Genomic DNA, 15,697 nt, shown 5'->3' with positions numbered 1-15,697 from the left:
GCAGGGATCCTTGCATGCTTGTTGACAAACATTCCAGATGTCATGGGAGTTCTTTAACCTTTTAAACTCATATTAATCTGTAATTCTTTTGGGTGAGAATCAGCAAGGAGAGGGGTATACTATACATATTTTATTTCCTTTTGCTGCAGTCGATAGTGAATGACCCGCAGTCTTTAAGACCTGAAGAGATCATTAGATCAGATTTGCATTTAGCCTTGATCCAGCAACCATTATGTAGGAAATGCAATGCTTTGCAATAGCTCTATTAAGACATTTTATTAATGCATCTATTCATTACTACTAACTCACTTGTAGAGTTCTTCCATGGGGGAATTTAAATTTCTTGATGTTATATTTGGTTTAAATGGTCATAATGATAGCCTACATCTGCCTCAGGGCTCATTACCACATATGTGTGGAGAACATTATTAAGCAACAGTACGATGAAAGAAACTCCCCAGTATTGTGTTCTGCCAGATGCATGAGAGCTATTACACCTTTGTTCCTATTACAGCATTCATGGCTTCCTGTTGCTTGTCCTGTAAGATTTTGTTTAACAAAAAGTAAACAGGTTTAGGAGGCAATTGCCCATCAGTGATGCAGGAAGCATATTTTTCTTCAGAAAGTGCACGGTACTCAATACAGAAGGGTCCTGCTCTATAAATAAGGCTTTTCTGGCATGACTGCAACTGCAATTGCTCTTAGGTGTTGTTTATAATTAACAATTTATGCTTAAGGTGTCACAAACATGAACCACAGTAAGGAAGAATTGAGAGAGGCAATAACTGCAGGGTGCATCGCGGAAAGCTTCAGTCAGACAGTGCCATTTCTGAGCCGAACATCCAAAAACCATGAGAGCTTTCCAAAAGCCCCACTAGCAGGTACAAGTTATCAGGGAACAGCCCAGTGGGCCTGAAAAATGATGAAGGTTCAGCACGAGTCAAGCTCTGAACCGCAGGTTGTGACAAGGGCGTTGTGGGACTGCTCTACTACCCACTACCAGCTTCATGCAAGGAAGCATATCCCAGGAACCTTCTGCATCTGCCCTCCCTGCCTGCAGCTTAAAAGGGAATTGGCACTGACTTTAATGAAGACACATTGCTTTGACATGCCTGTTAGAGTTCATTGTTTTGCACTACCATTTGCTGCTTCAAATCAAGCCAGACCAGTCTGCAACCTAAAAGCTCCTGTTAAAAACCTTACCTTCCACTAATATATGAAAATTATGGACACTTCTGGACTAGAATGAAGAGATGGTTCACTACCTCCCCGCAAATATAGAACAATCAGCAATGAGGCAAGGCTGATATAAATTGATGTGATATTTCATATTTTTAGCCTAAACACTGGATATTTTCTATAAATACAAGACTAGTTATCAAGCTCACAAAATACAGAGATGGGAAAAAAATGGGTTTTAGTGGAGGTAGCTTAGAAGGGCTAATTGCAGAGAAAATCCTTACTGTGTTTACTTCTTATTTTATTTGAAAATACTCCCATTATCAGGATGCTGCAACTGTGAACAGTTTGCCTTAACAACAGATACCAGGATCAGCTCATAACTATTTACCTAACCCAATCTCAACCAGCACTGACACTAGTAATTCCAGTGACTGCAGAATACATTAAATAACAAGATATTACTGCTGGACAGCAATCTAGAAGCAAAATAAGTAGCAGTCTCGATATCTAACCTACATGTATACATTGTTCCTCTGAACTCAATGGAAATATTTACCTGAATAGAACATGTAGCACTTGGAATCAATCAGAGAAAAAACGTGTATTTAAACATAGGCTACAATACTGCTTTCTGCAAAGTATTTAAAGACATATTTTTCATAAGTTAGGTATAATTTCAATGGATACTTCAAATCACATGGCCAAAATTGATTGGTTCATTACCTCAATTTTTCCTATTTTCTTCAAATGAAGCACAGCAGTGTTGCACTGAGGTTTTCTCCTGACTGCATAGTGCATGGCATTCTGCTTTTCAATAGCAGAATGAAGTAGCAGCACAAACTGGTTTGAAATATGATGAAATAGCACCTTTATTTGTGTATGAATTCTAAAAATCACTGCACTATGACCTTAATTTTAATTGTTTTTTTCTTGAAACCAGCAGCTAAACCTCACCACTGACAGAAAAGCATTCAATTATTTCTAGTCAGTTCCTAACTCCTCAGTGAGCAATGTGTTAGCTAGTAATGCAGTCATTTTTCCTGACACTGTGAGGATCAAGATATGTATGGATACATCTAGAGAATCATCTGTGGTTAAATTTGTTTGACCTAAAGGAAGCTTCCTTTGTTCCCCAGGAGTTAAAAAGCAGATTTTAAAAGGAAATCGCAAACATGTTTTTCTGTATAAGCCTCCATTCAGCACTCACAAGTCCACTCCAGGTACCAATATCTTCTTTAGTTCCCGAGAGTGTCATTAATATAGTCTCGTTTGGTCAAAATATTGTATTAGCTTAGCTTGTATAAACACAGACACTCAAAAGAGTATGTCTAGTAGCCTTATATATATTCCATATTTTTTTCTATTCCACCTAGTATTTCTAATTCACATTTCACAGGTATTTTATAACAGATAGCCTTCTTTCTTATTTTGACAACAAGCTCTTTGTTATATACTGATGAATATTAGCATTTTGCTACAAATATTCTTGTTTTATTCTGATAATTTTACTACCTTATCTTCAGTGTCTAACCTTTACATCAAATAAGCAGATCCCATACAAATCAGATTTGTAGTTTATATGACTGATGTAATTAAAACTCTCAAAAGAACATGTAAATTAAAAAGTCTTCAAGTTTTTCCTGCCTAAATTACTGTTAGCCAAAGACAGTACTCATCATTTCATTACTGGAAATGGACAAGTGACAGGACATTTAACATCTGGGCACTTATTTTCACAGGCCTTGTTTTTTCAGCAATGTTTAGATTCATAAAAAAAAAAACCAAAAAACAACAGTAAGAGTAAAATGAGACAGAAAAATTTTCAAGATAAAATCTGAACCTTTTTTTATCCCTGTGCTCAGACTAAATAGCCATAAGGCCAAGGTCCTTTTTTCTTGTTTTAACCTTCCATGGATTGGTCACATGGCCATACAGGATGCAATGTTCACCCAAAAAAATCTCAGTCTAGTAATTACCAGTAGATCTCTCCACCATTCTGCCCAGACACATACACCCCCACTGCCCCTTATCTTTCCATTCCTGAATAGGCAGTCTGATGGTATAGAATGTTCTGCATTGGCACAGAAGACAGTTACATCAAATCTGTATTCAGCAATTCAAAACACTCAACCGGTTGCAGTGTCTCTCCCAGGCAATTTAGCAAGGTTATACTCTGTTAATAACTTATCTTCAGAAATAATGATATTTGTATTATAAAATTGAGAAAGAGAGGGCACTTTACAGATAAGTGCCATTTATTCAAAAAGCTTCCATGTTAGAAATCATTTTATAGGTGCCCTTTAGACACAGGCACATCTCCACGTTTCAGCAATTATTCATCATTTACACGTTCATAATTTGGGAGAGTTTTGAACTCAAAATGAATAAGAAGCCTACACACTGCCTCAAATAGCCGAACAAGCCTTGATAACAATTCATAGCTAAGAGATTCTAAATAAATTAAATAATGAATAGGGAAGCATGAACCTTTCCTAGTCTGTCTGTGAACACAGTGAAAAGTAGCAATAGTCTCTCAAATCTAGGATGTAAGACAGAAATCTGTCTCACAGTCACAAAATCTCCTGTTACCATAGTGATGGGGACTGAGCAAACGACTAAAAATACCTGGTCTTATTCACACTGTCTTAGGAATGTGACCTAAACGACATGTAATACATGATTTTCCACGAGAAATTAATTGCGTTTATTAGGAGCCAACACTGAGAAGCAGATAATGTGTGAGTATGATGTGTGGTCAGACACTCAAAGAGACCACCTTCTCAAAGATGCAGCTTTAACAGATAACTGGCTGGAAGAAAGCATACAAAAAAGAAACCACATGTAGGTCATTAGCAAATCAAAAGCACCAATTAAACTTGGGTTTCTCTCACTAAATAAAGTCATACTTTTAAAAGCATTCTTTGGAATTGCTGCTACATAAAATTAACTGTAACCTCCAAAGAAGATCACTGTCTGCAAGACTCTCCCAGTTGTGAGGACTGTCAAACTTGGGAAGACACAGAGGTAATATAAATTCATGTTTAGACCAGCTTTGGTTTACAGCACCTACATATGTCAGTACAAACCAAAAGTGTGCTAGAGGAGAAATTGCAAGTGGCGTCTCCACCTCAACTTGTGAGGTGCCCAAAAAAGGCTGTCTCCAAAAGTCTCACCCAGGAGCTGCTGCTGCTGCTCCACACGAAGAGCAGAGCATTGCAGGCTCCTCCACTGACTGCCCTGGGAAAAAGAAAAGCCAGAAGAAAGGTGAGACTCTAGATTTATTTGAAGGGCTTAATCGGTTACAATTTTATTTCTATTTTTAAAGGGTAATGATCTCCCTCCTATTCACAGTACAGGATATCTTGATTCTTGCCTTGTGACATCTTATTTTATTTATGAAAATTCACCTATAAATGTTTGTAAAAGTTTGTTGGGCTGAGCTGTTTAAGGATGTTGGAAGGCAAGCACCTCCGACTTTACAAAGGGGGCAAATGTTTCGCATGGAGACATTTGCAAGTGCAGACCTGCTACAAAATCACTCTACACCCTCTTAAGTATACTTCAAGATAGTATGGGATTATATTCCAGCATCATTACACACAGTGGAATTCTAGAAAATGTAGTTTATTTCAAGTATAATGATAAAATGCTCCGTTTTGAAAAAGATCATCAACATCAGGTAGGGTTTGTCCTAACTATGCTTTTAAGAATAGTAGCTTTACTCATGCAAGTAAAAAAACAAAAAAGCAAAAAAACCAAAGCCTGCAGCATCTGCGGTTGAAATCTTGTACCATTGCAAAGCATTTTTAAGAGAACACTTGCCTGGACAGACCAACTGGAAGACATGCTGTATTCCACCAGCAGGTATTGAATATCCACAGTCTCTCAAAAATTCAGGCAGATCACTTCTGTCCATCTTTTTGTCAAATTCTCTCTTGGAAAACATTGTTTCATAAACTGAAGAAAAGAAGCTCCCATCAGATATATATTTGCAGTAAGTCATTAGGCACTGATTTTTTTTTTAGAAATATTTTCTTCAGATTCAAGTTAATATGCTTGATAAACTTTGGATGAAGACTTAGGCCTATGCAGAGGTCATATGATGGGGTGGTTTCCTGCTGATTTACTCTTGCACTAAAGTGAAACTCACACATCCTTACTGAATGCAAAGGGGAATAGTCAGGCTGAAAAACATCTCTTGCCCATATTAGAATTTCTCAATATGGAAAGTTGATGGACTCTGCAGAGCTAGGGTGGTAGAAAGAGGTCAAGGTAAGTAGATAATTATAGTGGTTAACATTCTTTTTTACTTGGCAGATACATTCAACCTATCTAAAGCAGTATATTAAACTGCTCCCCCTAGGGTAAAAGGCAAGGGGAAAACTCACAGTGTAAGACATTGTCCCCAGTATTATCATAATGGAAATGCTCATAGATGCCTTGCCACACCTACTTAAAAAAAGAACAAAGAGGACTTATACCAGTAGGCTAACAGTCAATTATTTTCTTGATAAATTTAATGTATTAAATAATATAGCTTCAGTCAAAGAGACTAACTCAGGGATAGGTATTGTGTGATTTATTTTGTACTGCTCAGGGAAGGAAAAGTACAGAATAAAAATAAAGAACTTTACAGTCTCCAATACTTTCATGTCCACAGAACATTTCAGCTGATCTACCTAGCTCACAGACTTTTGCAGAATTGGAACAATTCTGCAAATCTTTCTCCCTGAGAGACAGAGGATACTAGTCTAGTTGATTTACTACTAATTAACAAAACCACCAGTTTTCCTGTAAGGGTTAACAGCAATAGATCATATTACACTCTATGTTATGCATGAAGGTCTATAACATGTTTCTTTCTGTCTTCAATGCAGAGCAAATTAATGTCAATTTAACATTTCAGAAAAACAGCATCTGCCTTTTAAAGCAGAGATTGCATTCTAATCTTTGAAGACCATAAAGACAAAACAACAAAAAAAGAGAATACATTGGGAGGCAACATCTTATCACATCTACAAACAAAGAAGCGTTGAAGGTATAAATTTAAGACTTCCTGTTAAAGCAACAGTGACACAACCATCAACCAGCATTTCATTACAATATGAAGAGTAGTACAAACTTTTCCATCAGCCAGCATTTGACAGTATGTTATGAGTTATGCAGCCTAGGATAAGCATGTACCTTTTAAGGAATTAATTAGTTTTACTGATTTATATATATTTTTTGTAGCATATGGGGAAAATCAAATTATATATTGTTTTGGGTTCGTGTGGTGGGGTTTTGGTAGCGGAGGAGTTGCTGCAGGGGTGGCTCCTGTGAGAAGCTGCTAGAAGCTTCCCCGGCTTCAAGTCGGACCCACCTCTGGCCAAGGCCGAGCCCAGCAGCTATGCTGGTAGTGCCTCTGGGAGAACAGATTTAAGATGGGGAACCTGCAGTGAGTAGGGGGATTGGAATGTGAGAGGAACCCCTCTGCAGACACCGAGGTCGGTGAAGAAGGAGGGGGACGAGGTGCACTGGAGGAGGGGATGCCCCTGCAGCCAGTGGTGAGACGGCAGGCTGTGTCCCCCAGCCCATGGAGGGGAGTGGGGGAGCAGATGCCCACCTGCAGACCGGGGAGGAGCCCACGCCAGAGCAGGGGGATGCCCCTGAAGGTGGCCATGACTCCATGGGAAAGGCCGTGCTGGAGCAGTTTGTGCCTGAAGGACTGCAGCCCACAGAAAGGACCCATGCCGGAGAAGTTCATGAAGGACTGCAGCCCGCGGGAAGGACTCATGTGGGAGAAGTTCATGGAGGACTGTCTCCTGTGGGAGGTACCCCATGCTGAAGCAGGGAAAGAGTGAGGAGTTCTCCCCCTGAGGAGGAGGGAGCGGCAGAGACAAGGTATGATGGACTGACCGCAACCCCCATCCCCTGTTCCCCTGCATTGCTGGCAGGAGGAGGTGGAGAGAACCAGGAGTGGGGGTGAGCCAGGAAGGAGGGAGGGGTGGGGGGAAGGTGTTTTAAGATTTGGGTTTACTTCCCATTATCCTGTTTTGATTTGATTGCTAGTAAATTAAATTGAGTTTGGTTTTTCCCCATGTTGAGTCTGGTTTTTTGCCCATGACCGTAAGTGGTGAGTGATCCCTCCCTGTCCTTGTGTCGACCCATGAGCTTTTCTTTATATTTTCTCCTCATCACCCCACTGCGGGGGGAGGAGTGAGCAAGCAGCCTCATGGTGTTTTCCTGCCAGCTGGGCTTAAACCACAACATACATATATATACATTTCTTTTTTTTTTTTTTCCCTATGTGATGTTAGGAATGTAAGACCTGATTATGGAGTTTAGAAGTCAAAACTGAAACTATGGCATGAATCTTCAGATTACATGGTTTGCATTAGTAAGGTATGTGGAGGGAACTCAAAGCCTACCCACTGAATATGTTCAAATTCAGTATTACAATCCTCCTACTTTATAATGAATTTTAAAGCTTTATGAAAGCAGAATTAAAGGACTGAGTGGAAATGGGAATCAAGATATAAACAATATATATCAAGCTGAAAAGGTGTAAAAATCAATTAGAACCTAATTCCAGTATTTAAACAGGTGGTACATTTTTACTTCTCTGGAATGCTAATGCTTATTTAAAGGAGAGGGGGGGGAAAAAGCAGTACATTTCTAACCCTTAGGTATGAAAATGGTCACCTAAGTCCAACTTGCAGTATTGCGTTTTGATGCATGTTTGAAAACTCGTACTAATTCTCTTTTTCTCAGCTTTTTCCCATCAGGAAGGCTATTTTCTAGTGTACGCACTCATCTAATCTTAAATATCCTCTGTGATGAGACAGCCACCTCTTACTCTGGAAAAGGAATTTGAAGAGCAATGGGTCAGACAAAAAGGAAGTTTAGATTAAATTTTGCAGCCTAAACTGCTTTTTATTTTCCTTAATATCTTCATATAATCCTTGGGGTGCTAAGAACTACACAAATAAAGACATTCAGAAGAATGCAGCAGGCAGTGAGTAATGCATCTGGAGCTAAGGAACAGGCAATTTTGGTATTAGTCAACTGTTTCTTCTTCTTTCAACACTTCTCTGCTTCTGTATCAGGAGAAGCAGCCCTTGTGTCTGTGTCTTCTTGATTATGCCTTCAAGCTATTGTCATTTATGCTTCTCCTGATCATTGCTGTTTATTCTATTGTGTGTGTCCACGAATTTTCTACCATACAGCTGAACAGCAAGATCTATCTTCTCTACCACACTTGCTTGACTGTACAGTGAGCCATCAAACTCATGAGGAATCAAACTCATGAAGACACAGGGGAAACAAAGGCAGGTATAAAAAGTAGTTCCATGAATAAAATATATAATACATTGCTCAAAAAAATCTGCAGAGAGATCTTCTTTAAAGAGGCTCTCTAAATGTACAAGTTATTAATTTCATTATGGGAGATGTCTAAGTGCTATTCATTTTCCACACAAACCCCCAAAAATACAATAGCGCAATAATATTAGGGGAAAAAAAATCTTGGCAAGAATGAATGCAAAGGATAAAGTGTTAAGAAAATTGTGATGACACTCAGTTTTGCACTTTCTCACCTACTATCTCATTACAAATCCTTCTTCCTGACAGTTTGTGACACTGCCCATCATTTAACAGTTAACAAAGTTACAGTCCAAGAACTGCAACACAATGACACAATCACAAAGTGCAGCATGCAAGAGATAAAATAGTTAATGATAATAGTTAATTATTAATCTCCTCATCAAGTGACCAGTAGAATCTCTTTATTCAAGCTAAATCCTACAGTTCTGTAGTGCCAGAATGACATCTTAGAAATGCGGCTGTGCATATGGAGACATGAAAACTTCCTTGCACCAAAAATCACTTTAAAGTAATTGTGTTGCAGACACTGAATATTACGTAAGAATAGACAGACCACTGAAATTAAAATAAAAGATAATTTTATTTAAAAATGGGATGACTTACATTTTTTCTTGTCCATCCACTCCTCTAATTCAAAATATCCAAGTGGTGTAGAGAGATCCAAAACACCAGCTTGACATTTAGTGCGGGCTATTATTTTACAGTAGTACCTTACAACTGCTGGTAGGGATGGTCCATGACTTGTAGACTCTAATTACAGATATGTTTCACTGTCAATACTGTAAGAAAAAAAAGGAAAGGTGACTAAATAAACAGATGAGGAGGTGGAACCAAGAGGTGTGCAGCATATAAGAAAATCTTAAAAGAAAGCAAAACCAAATTCCATTACTGTAAACTCATATGGACAGATATGTAAAAACAATTACTTCATATTGCTGATAAGGGATTAGCCTTTCCAAAGGTGATTGGATAAAACTATTTAGGGATAAATACATTTTATCCCAAATTACAGAAGTAGATCAGAAACTATGTGAAATACTATCCGCACATAATCAGAATCTTGGGGAAAGGCAAGGTTCTGTATCTCAGCAGAGGAAAAGTGGAACAGTGAAACTTGGCAAGGTGAGAAACTGTATTCAACACTCATTTTTTTGATTAAAAGTATGTCATGGGAGGAAAAATACATATTTGTTTTCTACTGCCCAGGAGTAGATATCAAAAAAATGCTGTCTCACCTCATCATTAATTATATCAGCAGCAAAAACTCCCTCTCCTCCAGTATATAAAGGGAAGGAATATTTTTAAAGGTTGATGATTACTAAATAATATGACCTGATTTTTATTACCCTATTTTAAGATTCTGGAAAACTAATAAAATACATTATTTAATAGATGACTTAGTTCCTAATTGACCCACTTATTTGAATTAGGTACAAGTTTTCTTATGGTATACTTCTTAGACAGGAGGCTTAGACATCGCCAGAAAAATGATATCTTAACTGAAGTTATGCAGCCTCCATTAGCACTCAACCTGCAACGTGCATAAACTCTTTTAACTTGGTATAAACTCCTAGATAGAAGGCAAAAGTGCATATGACAGCATTCTAGTATGTCATTTCTCAGGCACTACCATTTCACTTAGCAATACTAGATGACAAACATGAAAAACAGTAATTATACTATAGCATCCATGATTTTTTGTCCAGTAACTGAAGCTTAAAACAGAGTGGGAGAAAAAGAGTGCAATAAACAGTCTGTTAGTTACAGCCTGTTTTGCTACCTGAAATACTGCAGGCCCCAGAATTAGCAGTGCAGTATGCATGTACAACAAGACTATCTGAAGGCAGAGGCATCAAATGTCACACAGCCTCTTCTAAAAACTAATAGAGAGCCTTCTTGAGATCAAGTGATGGAAATGGGTCCCAGCAGAGCATTCACTATCACTGAATTCTCCTTCACCTTGAAGGTGCAGACACAGCCATGCCAGACAAACTAGCTGAGCATCGGGGGTTTTTCATAGCAAAATAGTAACAATCAAGAATTCTTACACTACTAGAATGTGCGGTACGTGGATTAAACAATCGAGACATTATCTTAATCTTTACTCTCTTGAATGCCCTGTGTTCAAGCTACCCTCTCACATCTCTTTGAATGCAAATGACTGCTTTAAGTACTTCTCTACTGCTAGGATGCTTTCTACTACCATGGGAAGCTTCAAAGGTGAGTTACATTTTTCTTCTGAGTTTGAAGGTCAAGGCATTCGTCACTAGAAATTGAAGTACAGAAGATTTGTTTTTCAGTTAGGTGGACAAATGCTTGAAATATGAATCAAAATTCTAGAAAACACATTGTAATGTGCACCTAAAAAATTATAGAATCATGTAGAATCCCTTTATTTACATGAATAGCTTGAAAAGATTGAAAAGAAACTGTTGGTCATTTACCATCTACAATTACAGAATTAGCATCCAAATCTGCTTGCCAACTGTTCTGCTGCAGCTGCGTAGATTTGCACAATGCCCATGGCTTTGTAAACTATAAGGATTAAGTTATTATTTTCAACATTGTTAACATTTTGAATTCCTATTCAACTGTACAGTTTTTACAAGATGGAGAACACAAAAAGTCATATGTTGTGTGAAAATACATTATTTCAAAAAAATTAATTTGAATAAAACTAAAAAAATAACTTACCTACCAGCTCTTACAATTGAACTGATAATACAAACTATAGCAGATAGACACATTGAAACCTTTAAGTGTCTCTTCCATCTGAATGCTAACGTCCATGGATTTCATTAATGTGTATTCATTAAAGTTGTCAGGAAATTTCCCCCACCCAAAAAAAGAAGATTTTAAAAGAACATAGAAATTTATTGCAACCAATCCTTTTCATAAGAACACACCATGAAATGCTGTATTGGATATTTTCCTGTCAAAACAAGACAGCAGAAACACCAGAAAAGCCAAGATACTCAATAACCTGAATTGTACGTGTATTTGCTACAGTTAAATTACTAAAAGCAATTTTAAAACCCTGAAAGCTCTCAACTTTGTCTTAATACAGAATGAGTAGAAAGGAACTCTCCAAAGTTTCATCTCTACAGTCCTTCTGTGTGATCACTTGACTGTGTCCCAACTGAGGAAATGATCAAAATATATATGATGAATAATCAAAATGCTAGATTTTGCATTTCAATCAGTGTAACTGGCAGAAATGTAAACCAAAACATAGCTGAGGATTTTTCATCGACCACATTTAGGGCTTTCTTTTTTTCTGAAGGTACAATTGTGAACAGAAATAGTCATTTTATAGTTAAGGTCATAAGTAGCTGTGTGCTGTAAAGTCAGTTGTAATTTTATTTACCACATCCAGATTGTGCCAAGACTAAACCAATCTGCTTGAAATATCATTGAATTGAGAGGAAAATGTTTTTTGATGCCTGATCTTAATTAAGCAAGGTGCTAGTCAGATAAAATGCTTGAGAAATTGAGATCTGACTATTTCTCAAAATCTTGTCTTTTGCTGGGGTTTTTTTGGTTGGTTGGTTTGGGGTTTTGAGGTTATAATATATTGGGGGGGGGTTAAACAAAATAACTTAGATGATGAGTTTCAAACTGGTTATTTTCTGGTATTCTGTAGCACTTTCTCCCTCTAGCCAAGAGCCTGCAGGATTTCTCATCAGACCATCTTCTTATAATTAAAAAATATCATTTGCACTTATTCATCATTCCACTCTATGCCACAAAGACAAATCTGTTCCATCAATCTTGATCTCTCTACTGGCTAAAAAGTCTTCCAGGTATTTCATATAACCTCACAGTATGGGACCACAATTTCACCACTCACTCATAATCTGATACATCCTCTAACCTTTTCCACTGAACAAAGAATTGAACCCTCTATCAGCTTAATTCAGCTCCATAGCAGCAGAGGCTGTGCATTTATTATTTAGCCCAAAGATTCTATCAGAGAACAACAGCTTTTTAATTTGCTTGTAGGGTTTCAAAGAAATTGCACTTTCATAGGTTGCACGGGGAATACCCTGAGTGGACTCATCACCACAAGTGTTTCTAGACAGGTCTAGCCAGTTTGCAGGTGATGCCTATCTACTCTGAAATATGAGAATGTGTCAAGCATAAGGATATCCAAAGGCCACATCTCCGGACTGATCAAATCTACTGTCTTCAAAGACCAAGGAACAACATTATGCCAGATGGACAGGAAGGGAACTACCTGACTTATTAGATACATGGGTATACGGAACATACACAGTATTTCTATAGATAATTTTCCAAATTTTGAGAAAAAGTTTATCAGAGACAATTATCTATGTTGGGAGGGCAGGTCCCATTGTGCTATCTTACAGGAAAAAAGTTTGAAATGTTTTCTTAACATTGTTTTCAGATTTATTTCAACTTCTAGATATAGTTTGTCTTTTCAAGCAAGATCCTCAAAACACTATGTAAGTTGAGGTAGAGGTAGGTTATGTTGGGAAAGCAGGGCACTTGGATGGAAGGAGAGAAAGTGTTCCTAAAACCAACAAATTTTTAATTTTTTTTAGATGAAAACATATTTCAGAACAATTCTGAATTTGTAACCATTACACTTTTTTAGATACTTGATAATAAAAATTATATGAAAGATATGGACAAGTGGCTGTTTGAAAGATCAAGTGTACAATCAAATCCTCACTTAGGTACAGCAGCTGTCTGCACTACAGATGTCTTTGTAAAATCAAATTCAAGCTGCAGATCTGATGGCAATGCATTGAATGGCTCTTCCTACTGAATTATACATGGGGTAATTTTTTCATAATCTCACAATTTAATTTTATGCAATTTACATATTCTGATTAATAGTGTTGTGTAAAGAAATACTTAATATGCTGGAACTGCTGTATAAATAATGTCTTCTATCAGTATTTTGTGCTGTTCTTAAAGATTAATTTATTTTAAGGTTGTGTTCAAGTTACACTGCTCTTTCTCTTATATGCCACAAAAAATGCATACTAAACTACCTCTTGCTTAATGTACTTTCAGTTACACTACGTCTAATGATAACTTTTACAGGCAAATTTCTTATTTTAATAGAAGAAAATAGCTAAACAGGAAAAAAGAGTGTGGGTTGTTTTTTTTTTAATAACTGTTTAGAACATACTAGAGCAGAACAAATACCAAGCATGATGTTTGAAAAGGAATTTCTATCAAACAGTTTATCTGCATTAATATATATTCCATCACTTACAAATTTCAGTTCAGATAATGCTACTAATTAGTTTTGGCTGATATTGGAGTATTTTGTATACCCCATTTATAAAAGCTGTTTGCCCATCTGTTAATAGGTTGGAAGTGATTAAAGGACACTTATTTTGGCTGTTGCAAAGGCCAAATCATTTTAAAGCTGCAAATATGTGACAAAACCAGCTAAAGGTTTGCCAAGTTCAGGACCTGATTTTCTTAAAGAGTTGTGGTGTCTGCTCCCTTTCCCTTCTGCCTAAAGTATCTCTGAGTTTACGGTATAAAAAAGCAAAAATTCAGCCTACTATGATAGGCCACACTTACTACCTATTTGTTTAAACAGAGTAAATAAACTTTGAATGTTTTTCAGATCTCTAGCTAAAAAGCAATTCTGCTGTTTGTATATTAACTTTGGAGCATTGCTTCTGAGATCTTAACTATAATGTGGCTTACAAGAATACTAAGTATCACTGTATTTTAATACCTGTGCCACCTTTTCCTGTCTATTGTTTCATCAGTGTGCATAAAAGAACAGGAAAATGAGAAATAATTTAATATGGGAAATAGCAGAGGAAAAAGAAGATAGAAAAGAGGGTAAAGAATTTGGATGAAAAGGACAGTCATGGGCAGTGAGCTGGGAATCAACAGCAAACCAAAAACCCTAATGGCAAGAGATTTATCTGTGCCATTATTGCGAGATAATTATAGACTTCAGTTTCATCTGGGGAAGAGTATTTCAGTCATATGTTTAACTTCAATGAAGGCAAGAATTAGCCTTGTACAGAGAGCTGGAATAACTCCTGTATACCATTTACATCCTATGGCCTACCTGAAGGCAAATCTCATGTATTAAATTATAACTTGCTTTTTCTCCACATGCTTAACTTGATGCTTTACAGTATCAGGACAGAACCCAAACTGACCCTTACTCCAGATGAAAAGTAGCAATGGAGTTGCAAAAAGAGTATTCAAACAGATATTCTAACCCTGGTTTGTCTGCAAACCCTTGAATATATTTTTTTTCCCTTGACTGGATTTGAACTATAATACCAAAGGGAAAGACCAATAACTAACCCTAGACTTATTTGCTTCATCTGCAAATTTAATTTTATAAATGAACAACATAAAGTGCTACCAACATACATTAAAGACATACCACCTGCTTTGTACTACTTTAATGGAAAATCTGTCAAGCACTTTCTTTAATGATTATATGTCTTAAAAATTCAACAAATGAAAGGATTATCACTGAAATCATATTAATCTGCAAAGAATTAACAGCTTACTGTTGAAAGACTTCATGAACTGCAATAGGAGAGGATCTGAAATAAAAAATGCAAAGAGCTTTTCACATAAATAGTGCAGAAAGATTGTAGAAATTGAAGCAGCAAAAGCAAAAATGGACTGAAACAGAGAATGGTTTAGCATTCAAAGAACACTTTAGCATTGAAAATAAAACAAAATCATAGAAAACGTGCTATAAGCTGTAACATCCTTACCACCTGTATACAGTTTACTCATTTTCTTTATAAGTTTCTGTGACCAGTTGCACTCTCCTTATCATTCGTAATTTTAAACAGATTTAGATACATTATCTGAAATGTCTCATTTAAAGAATGAAACGGAATTTTATTGAACATTCTGAACTTAATGAAACACTGAGAATGAAGTCTTGATTTCCTACTGATACAGTCTTCTTTAAGGGATAGAAAGACCCCCTGCAGTTTATAAAATACTTTATCTTGAGCAGTACACAGCTTAGCTTTTAGAATTTCAAGACACAAATAGATTGTTTTATTTCTCTGTTATATTTTTGCTGCCTGTAGGACATTAATGAAATCATGGCCAGGCATTTCTTGTTATTTAATGGCCAACAGAGTTCATTTCATCAAACCACATTCAGTAGTTA

The 15,697-nt window shown here is 36.9% G+C and overlaps 1 protein-coding gene across 1 annotated transcript in view; it reads right to left on the bottom strand.

The window, feature by feature from the left end:
- Positions 1 to 15,697, bottom strand: part of IQCM (IQ motif containing M) — a 160,767-nt gene that overhangs the window by 55,246 nt on the left and 89,824 nt on the right. The window contains 4 exon segments of the mRNA XM_075040170.1: positions 5,005 to 5,139; positions 9,151 to 9,317; positions 10,636 to 10,767; positions 10,769 to 10,813. Of these exon segments, the coding sequence (XP_074896271.1) occupies positions 5,005 to 5,139; positions 9,151 to 9,317; positions 10,636 to 10,767; positions 10,769 to 10,813 (479 nt within the window).

This window comes from Buteo buteo, chromosome 1 (assembly GCF_964188355.1).
Source record: "Buteo buteo chromosome 1, bButBut1.hap1.1, whole genome shotgun sequence".
NCBI lineage: Eukaryota > Metazoa > Chordata > Aves > Accipitriformes > Accipitridae > Buteo > Buteo buteo.
The sequence above is the reverse complement of the archived record's forward strand: the minus strand, read 5'-3'. Positions and strand labels throughout refer to the sequence as shown.